This window comes from Harmonia axyridis, chromosome 2 (genome assembly GCF_914767665.1).
Source record: "Harmonia axyridis chromosome 2, icHarAxyr1.1, whole genome shotgun sequence".
Taxonomy (NCBI): Eukaryota; Metazoa; Arthropoda; class Insecta; order Coleoptera; family Coccinellidae; genus Harmonia; species Harmonia axyridis.
In genome coordinates this window covers 61,476,466-61,492,372 of record NC_059502.1, presented here as the reverse complement: position 1 = coordinate 61,492,372, position 15,907 = coordinate 61,476,466, and the positions used below count along the sequence as shown (strand labels likewise).

Below are 15,907 nucleotides of genomic sequence, written 5' to 3'. Positions count from 1 at the left end.
TGAGTGGAGTAGTCTGTGACTTGCAATCAATTATTTGTAATTGAAAAGTTTATTCGTTCATGCATTTTTCAACAAACCCAACGAACAATTAATAAAATGTCAAATTCAGTTATCCAAACATCAAATCTTAGTTTCTTTCTGTGTTTTCCGGAAGTCGCAGACTACTGTACTCAGTCAAAACTATACGAAACAAGGTGTTGTAGAATTATAATTAGCTATCAATTGATGGAATACCAATATTTTGCAATTTAAATTCGAAATAAGAAGAGCTATATTCTATAGCAGTCATGAAAAAAAAATTTTACACTAATATGATTATCAGTGTACTTTATTATAATCCATGCATTCTGTTCTATTGTATATTTATTCGACTCTGTAACTATATTGATATTTATAATTTATACTTATTTGATATTCAACTCATAAATAAAGATTATTATCGTTGAACAGTTTAACAGTTTCAAGAAGTTATGAGTTCTGTTGAAATTCATCGTTGTTAGTAACAACACACCTATAGGTATTAATGTTCATTACATGATCCATAAGCTGCTTGCATCTAGTGAGAATAAATCAGGGTATTTGTGCCATTATTAATTTATCATAATATAGAGCTTTGATTTCGTTGAATGGTTGCAATTCATATAAAAATTATCTAAAATTATTCCTTGAAATTTGTGAAGAATATATTTTTGTTTCCTTCTTTGAAAATATAGGTAAGTATGTGATTCGTCATGTTGTTGCCTGAATCTTTGAGGTGATAAAGAAACACCATTTTTAATGCCAATTTGAAAGTAGACTGTTTCTTTTGTATTCATCATATTGATATCAAAATGCCAATGAAGGAATATTGTACTTTCGACAAAGTACTTTGACGTCACTGATGAATCAACATTATGAAGTACAACTTTGCTTCCGCCGTTTTGCAATAGATGGCTGTTGCGTTAAGTAGTAGTCGAAATAAATAGATCGTAGATGTCCTACAATAAGCTCATGTATTTGTAAACATAACGCTATTGAAATACTAGTCGATTTGTGTCTGCATCATAAAGTTTTCTCGATTAAACAAGTCAGCTTACAAGCCAAATTCTCGTCATTTGCGGGATGTTTTAATTTTCTGCTGTAATATGAAGAAATATGCGGCTGAGGCTCATCCAATGCTATGAAATAACTATGATGTGGTCGTTATTAGTGAAAGAACTTGCCGAGAGTGGTTTTAAAGCTTCAAGAAAGGTGATTTTGACGTCGAAGACCAGCATGGAGGTGGAAAAGAAAAGATGAAGAATTGGAGGCATTACTTGTTAGCGTGTCAAATGCAACAAGAATTGGCAGGATTATTGGGAGTGGCGCAACAAGCCATTTCAAAACGCTTGAAAGTCATGGAAATGATTCAGAAACTAGGGAACTGGGTACCGTACGAGTTGAAGCCGAGAGATGTTAAACAGCGTTTGTTTGCTTGTGAACCGCTGCATGCAAACCGAATATTCATGGTTTCAAGGTAATGCTCAGTATTTGGTGGGGCCAGCTCGGCGTAGTGTATTATTTAACAACTGTTAAAACCGACGAAAACAATCACAGGATCTCGTTATCGAACGCAAATAATGCGTTTGAGCCGAGCATCAAAAGACAAATGGCCGCAATACAACGAGAAACATGCTGAAGGGATTTTATAGCATGACAATGCTCGACCCTATATTGCGAAAGTGTTCAAGACATACTTGGAAACGTTGAAATGGGAAGTCCTACCTCACCCGCCGTATTCTCCAGACGTTGCTCTCTTGGACTATCACTTGTTTCGATCAATCGCACACAACCACAAGCTATTCAGTCAAACATCGAATCGAATAATCCCTTTAAACGTATAGTTCATATCATTTGAAATGAAAAATTTCTTTGTTTTCTATTAGATTGATAGCGTAACCTTTGTTCTGTGCAAACCCTGCATTAGGAGTTAGCAATAACTGAATGTTATTTGCATATAAGGATTTGAATTACTCAGGGCAGATTAAATGTAAAGGGAATAATGAGATGAAACGCCTAAACTCCCATACGTCTGTTCTTTTAATAAATTTTTGTTTTTTTTTCTGTAACAAATCCAATAGTTAATTTAACTATAATAGTATCAACCAAATGAGATGAAGCTTGATATGCCGGATATCCAAAGAACATATGCATATACAAAGTCAAAAATTTTCTGTCAGGAACCACTCTGTAATCCATATGATTAAATATTATTGAACACGATGGCTTGATACGCGGAATAGATAATTACCATATAATATATGGAAAATGATTAGATATTACATGACCAACAGTAATGCATCAAACGAGCTGCTATAATGAGGAGGACTGCAACCTTGGTTGTATTAATATGGAGTCCTAGAAAGTTTTAATGAAGACTGGGATTACGTTCCTTATTAGTTGGTTTTACTATAATAATTGAACTATTAAATGAAATCGAATGAGATTTCATGAATCGGCTTATAAAAAAACACACTAGGGTTTAATGATTCATAGACGCCTTCAGAACCTATGGGATAATTGTGTAGGTGTGAAAATCGAACTAATTGCAAGGTCGAACTGAATATTTAGAGAATAAACGAGAATTTCATCAAGTTTCTGTCAACACTGAACCTGTTTAGGCCCCCTTCGTAGGGGGACAGATTTTAACTCAATCTTGAATCTTAAAAACACGAGAATTTGAATAGGGAACCTGATTCGAGTGCTACTTCATTTTGAGGGTCTGTGAATTTCGTTGTTAGAAATGTTTAACTCCAATTTTTTTGGTTGATACTTTGGCAAGAAAACAAATATCTTCTCCAAATCCTGTTATGTTATTATAGAAAAAAAACTAGGAAATCAATGTTAGAATTGAGATGCATTCGCAGCCATACAATCATCTGAACATTTGAGATTATGACGCCGCATATTTTTAAATTTCAGTAGTAAATTATTTCCAAGTATCTTTATACACAATAAAATGATAGTTAAGAAGAGAAATTTCGTTTTCTTTCCAAAATACTGATCTCAGAAATTTGAGTCGGACATTGCTTCAAAATAAAAATCAAATACCTTTGATGAGAGGTGTTACTTGACTCTTTTTCCTCTTCAAATTCTTGTGGTTTAGAGTTCCCTAGTCGAAAGTTTTGTTTCGACGGCCAACGAGGGCAAATATGTTCCAATAAAAATGCCAACTCTGAAGCGGAAATAAAAATGACCGAATGCAGTTTTTCAAAGAAAACACGCTGGAATGCGAAATTATCCGGTCATTTTGATGCACGAGTGTAATTCGGGGGAATATTTCCCGAATAAACTGTTACATCACTTGTCAAACTGATGTAGAATGGAATTGCCATAGATTCGAACTGTGTAAGATGCATAGAAACTATGCATCTATGAACAGAACAATTATCGCAGTGCTGTTTCGCTTTGTACAATGCAATTATCGCTGTAATTTTCGATAATTGTTCTCCATATACATAGAATTTTTGACAGGAGGGAAATATTCGTTGTAATTTTCGATAATTGCATTCCATTTACATAGAATTTTTGACAGGAGGGAAATATTCGCTGTAATTTTCGATAATTGTTCTCCATATACATAGAATATTTGACAGGAGGGAAATATTCGAAATTAATTGATTTCGAATACACCTATATTCTTCTGAACAAGAAACATTTTTTGCTGGTTAATTGTTGTGGTAGTGATAGTGAAGATTTCATACACAAAAAATTGTCATGTTATTTTCAACAAGTTGAGAGTTGATATTTCATGAAAATAAGAAAAGCAAATGTTTCCATCCCAAAATGGTGGAATGCGCTGACTGAATAGAATCGAGTATATTTCATGTCGAGCCAGCGAGAATCAACCGGGAAGGGTATTTCCATAACAATCAGCCTTGACTACGTATCCAATCCGAACGCCAATAAATCGATAATTGCTTCTCACTTCTTGAACAAGCCGAAGCTGCGTGTAGCAAATTGCGTGCGATACCTCTTTTTAATAATCCATATCCGTCTGGAACACAATTAACACTAGCAGACACCGGGACGCATATTGGCGCGAATTCTGGGAACTGAAAAATGCATAATGACTCGTTATCATAACCCACAAGAACAATAACTGCGGCAATTTAGCCAAGCCGAGCATAAAATTATTCCATTTGTCCCGGCTATTATTCTAGCGGAGGATTGTTGGGTGCATTTTGGTCTGAAGAAGGCGAGGCCGGTGCTCTCTCGTCGACAACGTGAAGTATGATGCACTATTGTTTGGTTTCAGGTTAATTCAAGAAGCGATCTAACGATTTCTAACGTTTCTATTAGTGGACCGTGGGAATTTGTTCTGTTCCGGCATATCTATGGAATTGGTCCATGCATATTGGGCGATATTAAATGGTGGTTAGGTTTTGTCGGTACTGCGTTATACAGGGTATTTCCTAACAGATAAATAGATAGATAATATATTTATCTTGAATGAAAATGACATTACATGGGATAAGTCAATTCTGAACACAATGTAATACAAAATTAACTGATTTCAGTTGAAAAATATTCTTTCAGGTTATATATAAAGGTGTTTTTTTTAGAGCTATAGAACTTTAAATTGCAATAAAACAACGATGAATTATTCGATTGACATGAATTTTATTTATCCGCAAGATAATCTTGTGGCATTACATTTTAAATATGATTTCTGGCATATGACCGCCACGGCTGGCTCGGATGTAGTCCAATCTGGACGTCCAATTTTCGATGACTTTTTCCAACATTTGTGGCCGTATATCGGCAATAACACGGCGAATGTTGTCTTCCAAATGGTCAAGGGTTTGTGGCTTATCCGCATAGACCAATGACTTTACATAGCCCCATAGAAAGTAGTTAAATTACAAGATCTTGGAGGCCAATTCACAGGTCCAAAACGTGAAATTAGGCGGTCACTAAAAGTGTCTTTCAATAAATCGATTGTGGCACGAGCTGTGTGACATGTTGCGCCGTCGTGTTGGAACCACAGCTCCTGGACATCATGGTTGTTCAATTCAGGAATGAAAAAGTTAGTAATAATGGCTCTATACCGATCACCATTGACTGTAACGTTCTGGCCATCATTGTTTTTGAAGAAGTAGGGACTAATGATTCCACCAGCCCATAAAGCGCACCAAACAGTCAGTTTTTCTGGATGTAACGGTGTTTCGACATACACTTGAGGATTAGCTTCACTCCAAATGCGGCAGTTTTGTTTGTTGAGGTAGCCATTCAACCAGAAGTGCGCTTCATCGCTAAACGAAATAAAATGGACGTAGTGCGCGATACGTATTCCGCACAGAACCAATTTTTTGCTGAGATGATCAATATGGCAGTGCCACCTTAAACAGAGTGCTCACCTAAAAATTTAACGATATCAGCTGACTTAAGTTGGATGTCTCTGTATTTGATAACAAAAAGCACATGAGGAATAGATTCGTTTAATTTGAAATTAATTATTTCGGTTTTATTCAGATTCAACATAAGTGACTTTTAATAGCACCAATCCAAAAAATGCTGGAAAGGTCTATTGCATTTCATTTCGAGTTCGTCCTTTGTTCTCACTGAGCCCCTCATCGACGTGTCTTAAGCAAAAAGAGTGATAGAGTCAGTCTTAATATAATCAGGGACATCATTAACGAATAATTAAAAATATAATGGTCCCAAACAGATCCCTTAGGTACTCCTATAGGTAGAGGATTACTTCTCGACCTGCAATTCTTACTCTCGACAAAGAGACTACGATCAGACAGAAAACTAGAGGCCGACTCGTACTAATCAAAATAGGAATACAGGGAGTTGCAGAACAGAAATGGCAATGTGTAGGACACGTGGCTTGCCAAGATCCTAACAGATGGACAAATAAGTTGAAATACTGGCGACCAAGTCGGACAAACCGATGGTTCGACAATATAAAGGCTTCACTCGAACTTCATCAGCCGAGCCGAAAGATATTGCTCCAAATCTGCCAGTTGAGCTGATTTCTGATAGAGAAAGATCCCAGAGCCGTAAGACATAACTTATTTTCTGAAGGATGAAACCTTAGGCTCTGAGTACAGTCCCATGTATTTGTAATACCAGCGAGTTCGAAGAGTTTGCTTGGTGACACCTAAGCAGATACCAGGTGAAAAAGGTATCTAAAAATAAGAGCTACTTCACTTATTTCTAAATGGCTGATTTTTATTTATATTTTATCAAATACTTCTCTGAAGTTATATCAAAAGCGTCAGACACTTTCCACTGACCAAAACTTCAGTCAGACGCTTTAGAGCTCTTCGAAAAATACATGAACCTCACTTTTTTTCAGATGGCTGATTTTTATTTTGTAGAATATTATTGTGAAGTTATTTCAAAAGTGTTAGACTCTTTCCATGGACCAAAACTTTAATAATTGCCTCAGGTCAAAAAGCTGAGTCTCAGAAAACAGAAGATCGGCTGATTGAAGTCCAGGTTCATCAAAAAAACACATTTATGAAAGTTTTTTGAAAAACTTCAAGTCTTTTCAGGTGCTGTCTAGGAGCCTGAAACTAGGAGTTTCGGAAGCCGAATCTATCAAGTTTTTTCTTACTTAGCTAAGAGTTTGTACGAAAAGAATCTCTTGTGTTTTTTTGTAGATTTTGTTGATGGGTCCCATCTCTAATTTAGAAAGATCATTGCTCACTGTTCGATACACTGTGGTAGGGTCCCCCAAAACCAGAATAATACTTTCAACAATCCAAATTTCCAAACTATTATTAGTTTTTAGACTAAAACAATGAATATAGATTAGTTTCGGCATGTTATCAACTTGTCGGGAAATGGTTTCTTATTAATGTTTCCATATTGATGTCTTTCAAGTTAACTAGTGAGCCGGTACAAAATTCCCAAACAATATGGTAGCGAATAAAAATGAATGAAAAACACTCGTAGTGAAAGAATTCTTCTTCGAGATGATCATAAGCCATTGTTGATAACCACCAATATTTCAGGCGAAGAAGAAATTGGAAAATTTTCATTGACGTAGTTTGGAGAAAATGAATATTTCGAATTGGTCTTCACTCGATTCACGGAGTATGAAATTTTTGCGGGCTTTTTGAGTAACACTCTACATAAAATCCTGCGTCACCCCGGATATGAATCTAAGAAACCCCTCGCGTGGAATACATAATAGGGTTTCCCTACCAAGGTCAATATTTGCATCGCAAACTGCACGAAAGTTGCTGAATACAGTTGATACCGAAAAGGAATTACTTATCAACACGTACATATATGCTTTTAGAATAATCCATATTTCGTGGATTTGTATATTTGAGTGAATCAGTTCTACCATCTGCAATGCGTTCAAATATAATATGGTTAATTATTTCGCATTCAATATTTACAAACATTTCGCCACATTCTTTTGTTAATTAGACTTTCAATTCCGGACATGTGTATCATGTGTGGGAAGAATTCCATGAGACAAATTGCCGAAAAGTAACAAACTTGAATCAATATCTGGTTTCAAGGAGTGTACAATGGAATGCCAAGTAATTTTAAATAAATCTTGGTCATTTAATCGTTTTTTTGGCGAATGCTGTAATGGCAGATGGTATATAGAAATAGTTCGTTATTTCGAACTTTTTCGTGCTTGCTCAAATATTCCCCGCATTCATTTTGATATTGAATTTATCCCAAGAGGCTTGTAATTGTTCCGAATTTCTTTTTTCCAATTAGGATTTTCAGTCAAGAAAATTTGTCAGTTATTATATTTGGATTTGTCGATCTTTTTTCCATGAGTTTGATATAAGCGAACAGAGATAAATTTTCATTTTCTTTATTTTTCACTGAGCATGTACAATTCGATAAATTATTCGAACCACCTCGGGAAGTTTTGAAAATATTGGGTTATATTTCACCTGCTCAGTGATCTCTGAAGTTCTCTAAAAGATCATACTTTTTCTTGGGAGTAATAAATTTAGCAAGCATCGTAACGGCGCGGGCGCATATAGGTGGAAAAAGTTTGTAACCGTTATTTATTTTATAGTTAAGTTTGCAGTTTTTGTCGGTTTCAATTCAAAGCCAAACAGGCTAATTTGAAAAGAACCTTGGAACAAATCGAATCATTCTCTCATTATCTCCAAAGAACTCTTCTTGAATCATATGTGAAATGGTGTTCCATAAAGATTTCACACTGGATTTTTCATCATCTTCTACGTTTTTCTTCTTCATATTGAAAGCGTAGTCTTCTAATATTTCTGCAAGTTTTTCTAAAGTTGTTTCTCGATCTGAGGATGTAGTTTTTAGTCAACAGGTATTTCGAAAACTGATTAATAATATATTCTGAATCTATCCTCAGCACTCGAGTCCTTGGAGACCACATATACATATATACAATTATGTGGTCTTCAAGGGTGCAACATACGCATGAAGAAACGAGAGTTCAAGAGCTTCTGACGTCAGATTTCAGTAACAGGCTTTGAAATGATGCTGGTGAGGTTTCTACACAATTTTTTGTGACTAGGATCACAGGGACATATTTTGTTTTTGGTTGGTAACGTTACATCTGAAGTCAAAGTAACAAGAATTGCTGTATGAAATGCAAAAAATTTATTATTTATTTATTATACATGGTTTGATTACACCAAACCAATTGATAGTTAATTTCTTGAACGCAATTTTAGGAGTTGAATAAATTTTGGAAGGAGATAAAAATATCTTTTGGATGAAGTTGACAGCTGACACAAATTCCACATTACCATAGACAGCAGTTTTACACACTCAACGATAAGAAAACATTCAGCAGTTCCAATGAGCGAACACTGGGGTCTAATTTCTTGTACTTATTTTAATGTACGTAACTTTTTAAAGAAAAAATGAAATATTGTGAATTTCAAAGTGTATATGGACTAATGAATAAGGTTTTGGAATTTATGGACTGGTTTGCTATTTCCTCGCCCAAATTATTTCATCATTAAATGGCTCAATTTGTAATTAATAGGTGGTTACTGAAGCAAAACAATCAACGATATACACACTTTTTATATCATATATGCCGTTTCATAACAAACGACTATCTCCAACATTTTACAAACAAAAAATATCCTCTACTTCCTGAAATGCATTACAGCCAAATCACAATCACATGCGCAGATACTCAAACAAATCATGCCAACTTCCTACATCAAACTTTTTCGATTTTTTTTTAATAGAAACCACAATTACCTTTGCAATCCTTTTCATCATAACGGGGCTACGCTTGGAACCGTCGATATGGCAGCACAAGAAGTTCCGTCATAATATTTTAGGTTGGTCACACTGGAATAAAGTTTCGCCGAATGGTTTCCTTATGTCTTTTATTGCCTTATTAGATCATGCACATTAAATCCCGCACGTATGGAGAATTCCGTTCACTTCACCAATTTATTTATATTGGAAAAATTTATTATTTAGTGACAATTCGTGTACCTGTATTTTCTAGGTTATAACATTCGACAGGCAGAAATGATTAGATTTTCCGCTAGTGTTTCAGATTGTCGTATCTCTTTCTGGGGCTGTAGCTGGAGAGAATAAGTTATTTGAAGTTTTGGAATTATTTATAAATGTTATAACTAACGTTTCTCACAAATAAAGAGTTTTAATATAATTTGAATTTCATAGCTTGTTCTGCTTGATCGGGCCCATCTCATTTCGTCTCAATGTTTTTATTATCGGAAGTTTTAATCGGAAGTGATCTCTCATCTGTTCGACTCGCTGATGAATTTGTGATCAAATTCAGTTCCGTTTATTTTGCAAACTGATTCTAGAAATAAGAAATTTTGAATATGAACAAAATTCTGCAATATAGATTCGGTCGAGATGAGATTAACTTCATAGACTCACCGGCAAAAACTCGGCCTCTTGAAATTTTGCTGAAATTCGTTGTCCAAGAATTTCCGGAATTTTTCATCGATGTCAATTGTTTCTACGTCACATGGAAGATAAATTGTTTGATTTGAAAATGAACTACAGAAAATTTTTCCAAAAATGTTGATAGCTCACTTATGCGAAGTAAAAAAGAACCATGTATTTGTAGACCACCCTATGGGACCTTTCAGGCAATACAGGACCATTCTTTTATCATTATTATTTTATTGAAAACAGAGCTCTAAATGCTCAACGTTACATACAAGAGGTTCATCAGGCAGCTGTAGTTCCCAATACTCCATTTGTTGGAGATGACTTAATTTTGATGCACGAGAATGCAAGACCGCATGTAGCAAATATTGTTAACCAATATTTGGATGAGGTTGATATCCAACGATTAGAATGGCCTGCATGAAGCCCGGATCTGAATCCGATTGAACACCTCTGGTATAAAATTCAAAAAAACATTAGTCGTCGTATTACTCGAAACACTTGACGAGCTGCGTTTTGTATTGCAATCTGAATATGTTATGTTTTTGTTCAAAATTTTCGTTGAATATTGAAATATTACCAATAATAATATTTCCCTAAAATAATTCCAGGCTTTCATTTGAATAGGTGTATCTTCAAAATAAATCAAGATATCTAGGTGAAATAAAAACTGAAAGAAGGCGAAAAGGATGGTCTTTTCAAAAAAAAACTGAAGGTAAACTCTACAAATTTCCCGGACTCTTCCACAGGGTGTTAAGAAATTAGGCTACAAATACATGGTGTTTTCACCCTGTAGGTACAAATAAGCTTTCTACATAAGCTTTTGGAGAACTTTTCTGAACTTTGTTTTGATTCCAAAAAATTCATCTTCAATTTGGCGTAGAAACAATTCAAATTGAAAAAAAAATTACGAAATTTGGTCAACGAACTTTAGCAAAACTTTAGGTGGCTGAGTTTCTTTGCCACTGAGTGTATGTTGAATAGGAATTTTCAGATTTGTGCAAAATTTCCGAATTGAAATTTTGAGTGTAGGAGAAACTTGATATTGTCAAGCTCAGTATAGGAATTCATTTTTTTGACATCACAAGATATACCGAAAAGATATTACTAATATTTCCGTGACATCGAATCCTAAGGAGATTTTGCGTGCTAATAAGAAATTTCGTTCTGATCGCATGGCCAACTCATTGTAAATTTGGGTAAAATGTCGAAACATAAAACCTATCTTCAACAAGAAATCTGGCCAAGAAGAAATTTTTCATGTGCATAAAAAAACAATTTCTAGCGTGATGCCAAATTTCATTAAGATCGCTCAAAAGCTTATCGTATACCTATCTCACTGGATTATTCAGTGCAGATTCATTTTTATTGTGTGCGAAAATCGCTTGATCGATTCTAATTTTTTCGACAGAAAAATGTCTAGTTTTCGTTTTACATTACTTTGAAAATTGGAAGATTTTTCAATCGATCTCAATTATTAGTTTTTCTGAAACTCCACCTTGAGCCAATTGACATTTATCGCTTTTTTATTTGGTTATATTTCCATTTATCGATAATTTGAATTTTCAAATTGAAATACAGGAGAACGTATAAATCTGTTTTTGAACAACTATCATCAGATTTCATGTAATTTTTCATCAGAATATGAATATTCCGAAAATTTGGAAATTCATCATTGAAATAATTGAGAAACGATTAAATTCAATTTTTTCATGAAAATAAATCAGTGAGATTTTTCTTAACTTTCCTATGAATATTTCTCCCAAAAATTGAAAGAATCGATCAAGCCATTTTCGCACTGAATCAAAATGAATGTACAGGGTGGGCAAATTTCGATGTTTTAGCACTACAACTTTTGAACCAGAGGAGATAGACAAAATCTGATACCCACTTCTCGATCTCTTTTTTTGAGAAACTAACAAGGGTAGTATTCATGTTTAGCCACCTTCTTTTGTTTTCGAGTTATAAGCGAAAATTGGAAAAATGACGATATCGAAAAACATTTATATCTCCGCTAATACTGATGATAGAGCTCTGAAATTAAAACATTATACAGGCACTTTTTTACGTAGAATCCAGTGGCGTGCTCGTATTTTCAAAAGGGTTTTTAATTACGAAGCTATGACCCAAAGTTATGTTTTTTTAAATGGGAACACTAGATTTTTGTGCCATTTTCTGAAAGCTCAATTTTTCCTGATTTCAAAAATATATAACATCATATGATTCGTATCAAAATAAATAACAGGAAATGGTCAAAAACCTTTTTTTACTTAAGAGTCTCAATATTTCTATGGTTTCAACTGTTGATGAGCCTTCCTATAACAAGAGCAGTGTTCTTCCGTCAATCTGATCATTTCTATGCTTTTCACTTATTTCTACAAAATTCGAATCTATATATTTATTTTATACAAATAGTTTCGAAAAGATAAACGAACTTTCCTAGGTAGCTTGAACACAGTTTCAAATATTCATCTATTGAAATATCGAGAAGAGGTGTCGACTGTGCGTTGTGCAATTGTTGTCATTATTAGGTTAAATATTATTTCTTGTTTGTCCCTTCGTAATTAAAATGTTGAGTTCAATCAGATATGCATTGTTTCATATGCTGTTTAAAATGGATTGGTACTTGTGCGTATTGATTCTGGAGACCTATGTAAATAATCTCCTGATACATGCATCTCAATACAACTCTTTCGATTGAAAAATTCGATCTTGTGGTTTCTCCGTTATTTCCAAATCAATTTTTAGATAAAAAATTTATAAAACATATCTAGATTCGATTTTTGTAGAAATAAATGAAAAGCATAGAAATAATCAGTTTGACAGAAGGACACTGCTCTTGTTATAGAAAGCTCAATTTTTCTGTGTTCATCAACAGTTGAAACCATAGAAATATAGAGACTCTTAGGTGAAAAGAGGTTTTTGGCCATTTTCTATTATTTATATTGATCCGAATCATATGATGTTATATATTTTTGAAATCAGGAAAAATTGAGCTTTCAGAAAATGGCACAAAAATCTAGTGTTCCCATTTAAAAAAACATAACTTTGGGTCATAGCTTTGTAATTAAAAACCCTTTTGAAAATACGAGCACGCCACTGGATTCTACGTAAAAAAGTGCCTGTATAATGTTTTAATTTCAGAGCTCTATCATCAGTATTAGCGGAGATATAAATGTTTTTCGATTTCGCCATTTTTCCAATTTTCGCTTATAACTCGAAAACAAAAGAAGGTGGCCAAAAACGAAAACTATTCTTTTTAGTTTCTCAGAAAAAGAGATCGAGAAGTGGGTATCAGATTTTGTCTATCTCCTCTGGTTCAAAAGTTGTAGTGCTAAAACATCGAAATTTGCCCACCCTGTACACTGAAGAACCTAGTAGGAAAGATAGTGTACACCCTTAATCAGAACCATAGAATATTCAAACAGAAAGAAGAAATAGTTCCATGCTGATAGATACAATCGGACTGAAATTTTGCAGGTAGATTTTGCAGAATGCATCACCAGAAACATATAAAATGTAATCACAATAACTAAAGATAACCGGTCCAATATTGTTTGGTAAAACCATAGAATTTCATTTACAAAAACGAGCTACATATACATTTTTTTAATGAGGTTCTAGGAAGGGAAGGAGACCTCCTTTCAACATTAATTTCCAACAATTTTTGCCATTGAAAGATGATGGTCAAATAACCTGAACTATGCTAGGTATCAGAAGTGAGTGAAAATTTACGAGGAAAATATAGTGAGAGAAGCACACAACAGTTCGACTACGAACGATAATAATTGAAGAGTTCTCATACGAAATTCTCGTATACTTCCACGATTTCATGGCAACCATATTGATTCAACAGAATAATTAGACCCAAGAAGCTAGAGCTAGGTCGGTCGATATTCAATTACAGTGACCTACTGGTAACCCAAATAAGTGAACAACATCGACCTCCTCCGACACAAATATACATGTGACCTGGTGACAATCGCACTCAATCAAGCGTTCCTTTTTTCTAACTCGTTCAGAAATTGAAAGGGAGTTCCAGAAGTAGGTCACAAGAATCCAATGTGTTATTCAATCTACTGGGAATTTTGTTCTATTATGTCTTCTTTCCATGAGATTGCCATGTGATGATTGAAATATTCAGTTGACATCGGCAGGGTAATTTCAGATGATGAGGAACTTTATTTGTTTGTTATTTTCCACCGAATCTCCAGGAAAGATGAAAGAAGATATCGTTCCTCACTATTTTCGCAAAATTTCTTCAAAGTATTTTTGAGAATATATCTTTTGAATAATTTCAGTAGGTACATCAATTGGCTGATGAACTAAACAGATTTTATTACCTCTTTATTGCAAGTTAAAAACTAATCCTGAAGCTAAAGTTGTATGTTAGAATCAAATGAAACTATAGGTCAAATAGACCTAAGTACCTAGAGTACTTTTACATCTTGACAATCGAATAGTAACAGAATAGAGATATGTGTTCATCAGTTCCAGAATATAGGTATCGGTTCAAAATAGGCTATTGATGGTATATCTGATAGGCGTCTGCTGAACATCATGAAACGTGGGCATATAGAAAGTCCAAAAACATATTTAAGAAACCAAGCAAGTACTTCAGAAGTCTATCAAACACTGTGTGAAACAGACAAATCAACACCTTTACAACTGCATAAAAAGTATATATTGAAAAACCTCCAGACAATTAAAAAAAAACTGCAAAGATGGGGGAAGAAGTCCCTACCTAGAAGACATTTCAACGAGTTGAACGAGGATCATTGTCAACATTGAGACTCACATCAGGTGGAATGTATCCAGAAACGGAAGGGTTGCACCTATCCATCCAAGATCAAGTGATCTCAACGAGAAAATATTGCAAACATATCATAAAATACCCGAGTATAAATGACGATCGATGGCGTTACGGGTGTCCAACAAACAAAAAGTCCAATATACCACGGGTGGATGTCAATTGCTTGCAGGAAATTTATATGAAGATAACGTACGGAAGATACTCCACTGAGAATTGGCAACTACATTAGGGGTAATACAATCTGAAAAAGTGCCATAAAAACCCATTCTGGAGAACGAACGTTTCAAACTGTATTCGAATCGTATGGTCTGTTCTCAGAACAGACCAGATATATTATTATTGGTTGATAAAAATCAGAAACCAGTAATACTTTTCTCCGTGACATTACCGAATAAAAAAAAACCATATGCATTGAAAAAAAATTCAAGAATAGTTACCTTTCAACAAGAACTATTCTAATTATCATCTCAACAACTAGAATTATACCCAAAAATATCAAGGAACAGATATGAAAAGGATGGTGAGAAAATTCTTAGATGATGATGTACAGGATCAAAGAACAGATGAATCGCGAGGATCAGGACCAAAAGGACGCCGAGGACCGGCAGGTTGACGAGGACCGACCACGGCTGAGCTTCTGAGGTTTCAAATTTCCGGAATAAGGTAAAGATTCTCCTTAGAGGGAAGTGAGAAGGCAGACTTCGAGAAGAATATTTTCTCCTACGCTGATAGACTAAAGGCGGAGATAATCAGTTAATTTTTTTTTCGATAGCAAATGCGTAATATTACAATTTGGAACTCTCTGAGCTGAATTTGAAATAATTCATCAAATATAGGTACTAGATAGGTACACATCTTCCAAATATAATTTTCCAAAATGTATCCTCGAAATGTATAGTTACTCAAAATTGAACATGTTTTATATACACTTAGCTATACCTTGATAGTTTTTCATCGAAATGCTTCAAAGTGATATTTCTTGATTTTCAAAGTACAATTAGGAATTTGTTTTGAATATCAAACTCTCACAATTCTCGATGAAAAAAAACTGTGGATGAGGAATATTGAATACAGTGCTTTTCTTCATCAAGAACAATCAACAATAGAAGTGAACATTATTTTTTCCACAATTATAATAGAAATATTTAGAATAGAAAGGATATCGCAAATTGGCTGAATTTTTAATATGTTATGGTCCAAGTCATTCCAAATGAAAAGTTC

At 34.4% G+C, this 15,907-nt stretch overlaps 1 protein-coding gene across 6 annotated transcripts in view; it reads right to left on the bottom strand.

Moving 5' to 3' along the window:
- LOC123673564 overlaps positions 1–15,907 on the bottom strand; it is a 378,426-nt gene that overhangs the window by 296,739 nt on the left and 65,780 nt on the right. The window contains exon 1 of one of the 6 annotated variants that reach the window (XM_045608140.1): positions 9,202–9,531. The exons of 4 other annotated variants lie outside the window; for them this stretch is intronic. In XM_045608140.1, the coding sequence (XP_045464096.1) occupies positions 9,202–9,222 (21 nt within the window). In that variant the 5' untranslated portion in view covers positions 9,223–9,531. Of the gene's footprint in view, positions 1–9,201; positions 9,532–15,907 lie in introns of those variants that run through there. One more of the 6 variants, XM_045608139.1, reaches the window with a different exon arrangement.